A 7,643-nucleotide genomic window follows, 5' to 3' on the forward strand; every position below is an offset into this window, starting at 1 on the left:
CGATAAGAAGGAAATGGAATGTTGACATGAAAGGTTGAAAATGTGGTTCATTTATTGTTTCTGTGAAGTAAGTTTTAAGTTGTACAACCCACTTCAGAGTTAGTAATTAACCTCTGCACGGTTGTGGACTTTGGGAGGAAACCAGAGCGCCGGGGGAAACAAACAGCTGGACCTGAACCCATGTCTTTCTCAGTCAAGCTACTCAGTCATCCATCTCTTAAAAGGTTCAAACTCTCTCAGCAGTCCTCAGAAGTTGAGTGAGCTCAGTCTGAACAGCTACAAACACAAGTCTGAGTCGACACACAGGTACATCCACAGCAGGAACCAAAATAACAACTTCATATATTTTTGTTCCCGACAGCTCGAGCAGCCAGACTCAAGATGACAGACTGAGACTTGACATGTGTCGCTGCCATAGTTTTCTGTATGTGAATCATCTCATTAACAGGTTTTCACCATTTGCTCCTCCCACCTTTACTGCTATTTCTGCCGACTCTTTCAAGAAAATGTCTGAGATTCCGGGGCTGTCGGGCTGTGCTCATCCATGACGCACATGCATGAATGCAGCAAGTGAAAAGACACGCACGCCAACTCTAAAATTAACATGTTGAAGGACAGTTCAGCTCCAGCTCAGTGTTAACTGTTTTCAGATGAACTATCCTTTGGTCTTCTTCCCAGGGCCTTCGCAATTAGTTTCAAGATGTAGTGGATTTGTTAGTAACATATTGCAATGTTGCTGTCACCCGGGGGTTGGATTAGTCCTCTCTCGTGTTTCGTTGTCGCCTTGAGGAAAATTCTAAGCAATGTGAATATGTCGATGGAATGTGAATAACATCCAAATTCTTTGCAGAAACCTCCATGTTGTCACCTGTCTGGCTGTTCCGGAGCTCTTGCTGAGGCTGCTTGCCGCTCCATCAACACACCAGCACAATATGTATTGATATCATTTAGAAAGTAAAAAAGATGAAACTACACAGTATTTTTTGACAGATTTGACTGATTATTGCACCTCTTCAGTTTAATGTTCGACCTATAATTGTTTCACCACTGTAGCTCTGTCATTTTAGAGCCAAATACAGAGAGTGACAGCGAAAAGGAAAAAGCAATTGTTTCCTTCCTAACTTTCCCTCTTTTCTATGAAAAACATAGAAATATACTTCAGTATGAAAACAACTGACAAGAAAACAATAAATCGATGCAAGCACATGTTCATCATCCAAAAAATCCTTTTGTAAAGCCAAATGTTTTCACATTTCAGACGACATTATTTTTCTCTCCTAAACATGTTGATCAGCTGCTTTATTTACAAGATCTGAATGTCGCACTGGCATTGATTCTCCAGCAGGTGGTGAAAGTTGGGAATCTTTAGTATATAGCCAACTTTATTAGAATCATTTGCTTTGGGAAAGAAACAAAACCGAGTTGCCATCATATCACCCAACAACTAGCACGCCAATCACCTGAAAAGATTTTAAGTGAACAAGTGCAGATGAGAAGTATTTTTTCCACGTTAAAACCCCAGTATATTTAGGCCTTGTGCCTTGTTTGCTGCTCGCTGAGGAATGAGTTTTCGACAGTGCAGGTAAACGGACAGAGGGTGAACGAAGGCCAGCAGGCTGAGAACGGTCAGACCAATGTTGACCTACACAGGAGAAGAAAGGACATGTTATAATACAACTGAAACGGTACTGTTCTAGAATAGTGATGCTAGTGTAGCCGAGATGTTGTGTTGTGGGTGAACCACATGAACCTCAAAGACATATTCTACCAACCATATTCTGTCTAAAGAACCTTTTCAACTTCCAGAAAAGTTGCTTACATATAAAGGCTCACCACCCAGAACATCCTCCACAATAGTGAAACAGGGGTACTGTAGCAGAGAAACTACGGTGGACACACTCATGACCAGACCAAACAGTTTTCCAAAGTGGTATGAGGGGAATCTGAAATACAAGAAAACCGATTCAAATGAGTGAGGGAGGGATGGATTTTGAGGTGGTCACTTACGCCACACTGAGGAATGCTGCGTTGCCGCCGTACAGAAAAGAGCGATTGAGCACTTGCAGGATGAAGGTGAGGTACTGGAGAGGAAGAGACGGTATGGACGCGCACAGTGAGAAGAGCAAACACTGCAGCGCCGTCAGGAGCAGCGAGAGCCAAGAAGAGTTGAGATCAGCCTCCTGCTCACTCATCCCTGCACACACCAAAGTTTCCTTTACTAATACGTGTATATTGGGCCTTTGCCTCAGAAACAGCAATAGCCTGAACTCTTCAGTTCCAGCATAAGTTTCATATCCATTTTTTTTCAATGAAACACACCTTTTCTGATAAAACCCCAGTTTTGTAGTTGAGTTACCTTCAGCTCGAGGCTTGCCCTTGTGTCTGTCCATGATGAGTCCATTCCATGGAGCACACAACACGCCGCACATCTGGGTGATTGAAAACGCGTTGATATACTCGCTCACTGTAAACAAATAGCAGGAATTATTGAAATGAAATGACCACAGTTATAATCGCAGCTGGTATAAAATAGCTAAGGCTGCAAGTATGAGCAAATACCTAGTGAGGGTTCTCCCTCAGTCAGACGGAGCAGCATGGGGTTCAGCGTGCCGATGAACAGTAAATGTCTGAGCTGCATGACCGACAACCAGATGATGTGGAGCAAAAACAGCCTTGATAGAACACATTCTCGGAACGTTTTTTCAGGAATCTCTGCATCGAGAAGGACAGAAGTGTTACCGATAAATCACACAGCTCGTAATTTACATTTCCACTTACCTGGTACAGCAGGCTCCTCCTTCAACTGTTCAGCCGTCTGTGACTTGCGTGCAGAGCAGGGTGATCTGTTCATGCAGTGATTTTATAATCAGCATCACACAGCATTTGCAGAAGATTTCCTCAAGTGGAGTTGCGTTTAGAGGCAACACACTTACTAAGAGGCATCGAACTCCCTCGCAAACAAAATTTACACAATAGCGAGCCAAAACAGAAATAATATGGAACCATCAGTGTTTTAATTTTCTGATGTTTTTCCTATTTTTTCTTGAGTCCAGCTATAATTATTAGTCCATTGACTATACGAAACTGTGTGTGTATACGTCTTTATTCTGCCTTGTGGGGACCATTTGGCCGGACCCCACAAGGTTCAATTTGAGGCTGAAGACTGCAAAATAACTAGGTCATTATAATGAGGTTTAACTTTGTTTCAGAGTCCTGGTTAACAAGAGGCTGGGGAAAGCATTATGTCAATGAGCGGACCCCACAAAGATGGTGCAACAAACCTAAATGCAGCGCTTTGATTTTTGGTTTAAAAATAATAAGTAAATAATTTTAGTTAATTTAAAAACAGATACAATTTATGACAATATAAGTTTATTATTTTGGAAGGAGAGATTGGGGTAAAAGTCTTGACAAGCCACCTTCTTGTGAGGGCGTTTTTGCCTGTCCCCCCAAGGATTATTTATATTATGAAGCATTATGGCAATGAGAGGTCCTTAAAAAATAGCAAAACAAACGTGTGTGTGTTTATATGTCCCCTGTAATGGAAAACATTTTAATGAATTCTCGTACTTTCCGCAAGCACAAAAAGAATCTCTACTTGTTAAAAGATGACAATGGTGTGGGTGGAATGAACAGGGACTATTAAAAAAAAAAAAAAAACTCCCGACCTGAATGTGTAGTTCTCTGGCAATGGGTGTGGAATAAAGTGTCTGGGCAACAGGAAAAACGTTCTGAGCAGAGGAATGACGCTGCAGGCGGCTACAAACAGGAAGAGATGGTGTAAGGAGATCCCAGATTCATGAATGAGCTGCAGAGAAACATGAAACAGTGCTGACTACCTTACATGCAACCAACCACTGGTGCCTTTTCAAACAGCAATTCAACTTTCATAAACTTTGACATGCTCTGTTTTCTGTATGCTTTTATTTTGTCATTGTGTTTCTGTTTTGTCCTTCCGTTGTTTTGCTTAACAGATAATGACACCTGGATGGAAGCTATCGCCTTATCAGTTTCCATGTCTCTACCATGACAATACGGCATAGCTGCATGCTGCTGTGACAGGAAGGGAGCTGTTTGAATGTACTCCTTGATTCACTGAACAATGTTAGGATGTGAGTTGCTCTTTAACGGCTCTCCTCCCGAATGACAGTGCCATCCGTCACCGTGAGTTGTGTACATAAGGAGCACCATCCCACACTTCACCTAATTCCATCCTCCATCTTTCTTCAACATACTCTCACAAGATAGTCACAATGTGACTCGGAGTGGTTCTGCTACGTTGGAGGTGGGCAATTCAATTTCCTAAAGGGCCACATTAGAAACTGTAACGGTTCCGGGACCAACATGCCAAACTTGACTACAAAACATCATGGAAAAATATCCAAAATATATACTTAAGTAACAAGGACAAAATCAACCTAAGATGAAATGTAATTACATAAGAAGTGTAAATATGCTATGAAACCTATTGAAATATTTCATTTTATATGCGCCTAATTTGAATATAAATCAACTATGGACAAGACCTTCTAGATAAAAAAGGCAATTTATTTCAAAATATATTTTCTGTATTCCTTGAATGTATTTTGGGGAACAGGAAAAACACAAAAATGGCCAATGAAAAGATGAAAATTTTAGTCTTAAAACAAGAACATGCTATATTTACTAATGAAGTGGTGGTGGTGACAAAAAGAAAAGGAACAAAAAAAGCAGCAAAATTAGGACACATTGGTTATAGTTTTAGTCTGTGCTACGACGACACATTTGAACGAAGAGAAACTGTGTTGATCAAGAGAATAGTTCCCGATAGTTCTGGTTTAATGCACTTAAATAAGCATCTTTCAGTTGAAACCAAGTCGATAGGGAGCATGTCTCCAACTGTTACCTAAGTTTGCTGAATCACCAAGAATCCACAGTGCAAGATGAATGACAGTGTTTCTTCTTTGCATGAGAAAAGTTGCTTCAGGACAGATACAATCACATCCAGCATCATGACATCAGATGGAACATTTAACGCACTTCAGTCTTACGATGCGCAACAACACACGTGACAAATGGAGAGTGTTGAGCATATGTATTTATGTTGAGAACACGGTAACACTAGTGTAGTGTATGTGCCTATAGAGAGTTTTGATAAGACGATCTAGATTGTTTCTCTCCCCACACGACCTGTCAAAATCTTGTTCCTCACCTTTAGGACGAAGAAGAGAGCTGCTGAAGAGTCAAACGCTCCGTTGTAGAGAGTGATGACGGTGAAGCGTCGAGGGCCAAAAAGATTCCCAACCTAAGGAAGAAGAAATATGAACTTTTCAGATGTAAGAGAATGAAAACTGAAAATAGTTGATACAATAAATGGAAATGAATCACAACTGTAATATAGTTGCTGTTTTTAAATATGAATTGAGAAATTACATTGACTACGTTCATAATTCTTGAATTACATGATCATTCATGAATAAGGGCAAAATTTTTAGTCCCCCACATTGTACTGCAACAGTTGAACAGCAAAGAACAGTAGTAAAAGAAATACATAGTTCTAAAAACGAAATGAATGTTAATCCAGTTGGATTTAAAGCAAATGTCAATGGGCTTGGAGGCACAATCGGAGCAGTTACAGAAGGCTGTGATCTCAGCGTAGGACAGCCATATATTACCTGAGCAGAAGATAAATACCTGAATGTTGGAGATCAGGATCAGAACTCCACCGATCGCAATGCAGCACATTGCTGGGAACAGCAGGATGGCAAGCACTGACGGAAACCAAAGTCCAAGAGTTTGTTCCTACACTTCTTAAATGGCGCACTATGGAGCTATTACCTGGAGATGAGAGGCCCACCATCAACATGCCCCCAGTGTAAACACATCTAGGATAAAAAACAAACAAAGGTTAGCAAAGAAACTCACTTTCTTTCCTCATCCTACACTTAACACTCACAAACAGAACACACTTTGATGACATGCTTTTTGTCTAAGTGGAGACAGACATGGAATATCTGGCACCACATAGTTGTGTGAACACAGAATCGGAGGAAGGGAGAAGGAAGATGCAGGTGATACACCACTGTATGCAATCTGCACCGTGAAGCAAAACCTCAGTGTTTTCATGAATCAGGAACTGATTTCTTGTACAATAGGACTGTTTAGGCATGGCTTCACTTGGGAGCCAGAAATACCAGATTCATATGATGCAGCTGGATGCTAGACTGACGGTTGAACTTCACTTGATGTGTAGTCGATCAACAACAGTATAACACCACTCAGAAGTTGCAAAACAATCATTGTAGCAGATTAGAAGTGCATGAACGTTCATGCAGTGAACACATGGAGTGATGGATGGATATGAAATATGCGTGTAAAAAAAAAAAAAACATCTGAACTTGTGTGTGTGTCAGGAATGAAGCTTGAACACAGCTTAAGGCTGAGAGTGTTTTCCGTGACAAATGCACCACATACGTACATGGCACAGATCCGAGTCACCAGGGTCCCGAAACGGTCGAAAAAAATTCCACAGGGCAGTGTAAAGAAACTATTTAAGGAGGATGCGATGGTGAAGACCAGTGAGAATTGCTCGTCCTGAGCTCTGCAATCTGTCATAGAGAACAATTTTAAAGAAAAGCCCGTTAATGTTTTAACAACAAAACAAAACATATGCACAGGACAGAACTCTAAAGAGAGGAGTTCAATCATTGCTTCAATTTCGAGATTAATTTATGCCCCAATTGCAGCATCAATATGCAGGAAATGTAGCTAGAACATGTCAAACAAAAATTCAACAAACATGATACCGAGCACCTCAAGAATGCAGACATTGATTACTGATGGTTGGTGTTGGTACATTGTGTAAATAAGACAGTGTTGATATCAGGGATGGAGTACGAGCGGAAACCATATGATCAGCAGCAAAGAAACCACACTTTTGAATTCACGAAATGAACACAGGAGGACAGATGGAAGAACCAAGGGAACCAAACTCAAACGGAACTGAGTCACTTCCTGTTATGTTTTGCCACTTGCCATTGTCCAGCATGAAGGTCTCAAAGTCAAAGATGAGGGAAAGATCCGGGATGAGTGCTTTCTTCTGGCCCAGCCGACCAGATTCTGAACCCCCCAGCCACAAAGTCTGCATTTGACAAACAGCGTGCCCTGGTTGACTGACAGACTCCCGTTGCTGTTTGGTAGGACTGATTCTTAAGGGTGAAAACTCCTTCATTGAAGCACATGAAACACTGATTACATTCTTACTCTCATTGAAGTAATCTGAAGAGTTTAATTTATGCAAGAGCCTGAAAGTGTGAATGTAAAAAGTTTGTAAGAGTAGCAAAGATAAATTAGGTCAAGTAAATTGTGTAGAACTTGTAATATTGGACAACCAACTGGAATAAACACAAAAATATCAATGAATTCAACCATAACTGACCCAGGGTCTGTGTTCCGTTGGCACTTGTGATGTTGACACACGATGACTCAAAGTAGCCCTCTGATTTCAGGACGAAAACCAGGGCTGCCCATCCGAAGATGACTCCAGCGAAACATAGACACTCGACCAGACCCGTGATGAAGGTGAGGAAGAACAGCGGCTTGAATTTTGGGCATGCCATGCTTCAGATCCTCTCGTCACGGCTTCTTCTGGAAGGTTTTCTCAC

The 7,643-nt window shown here is 41.2% G+C and overlaps 1 protein-coding gene across 1 annotated transcript; it reads right to left on the reverse strand.

Moving 5' to 3' along the window:
• Positions 1-1,144: 1,144 nt before the first annotated feature.
• Positions 1,145-7,643, reverse strand: LOC128767422 (equilibrative nucleobase transporter 1-like). Its single transcript, XM_053879478.1, has 12 exons — positions 7,418-7,643; positions 6,458-6,587; positions 5,818-5,864; positions 5,674-5,750; positions 5,192-5,284; positions 3,669-3,808; positions 2,779-2,843; positions 2,560-2,712; positions 2,357-2,464; positions 2,008-2,194; positions 1,820-1,943; positions 1,145-1,642 (listed from the first exon to the last, which is right to left on the reverse strand). Exons 1-12 carry the CDS (start codon positions 7,596-7,598, stop codon positions 1,511-1,513), a joined length of 1,437 nt encoding a protein of 478 aa, XP_053735453.1. The 5' UTR covers positions 7,599-7,643; the 3' UTR covers positions 1,145-1,510.

Source organism: Synchiropus splendidus, chromosome 11 (genome assembly GCF_027744825.2).
Source record: "Synchiropus splendidus isolate RoL2022-P1 chromosome 11, RoL_Sspl_1.0, whole genome shotgun sequence".
Lineage (NCBI taxonomy): Eukaryota > Metazoa > Chordata > Actinopteri > Syngnathiformes > Callionymidae > Synchiropus > Synchiropus splendidus.

Coding starts and splice junctions, on each gene's coding strand:
- LOC128767422 (XM_053879478.1), bottom strand. CDS start 7,598: ATGGCATGCCCAAAATTCAAGCCGCTGTTCTTCCTCACCTTCATCACG. Junction 2,844..3,668: donor CCAGAGAACTACACATTCAG/GTCGGGAGTTTT, acceptor CTGCATGAACAG/ATCACCCTGCTCTGCACGCA. Junction 2,713..2,778: donor GGAGGAGCCTGCTGTACCAG/GTAAGTGGAAAT, acceptor TTCTCGATGCAG/AGATTCCTGAAAAAACGTTC.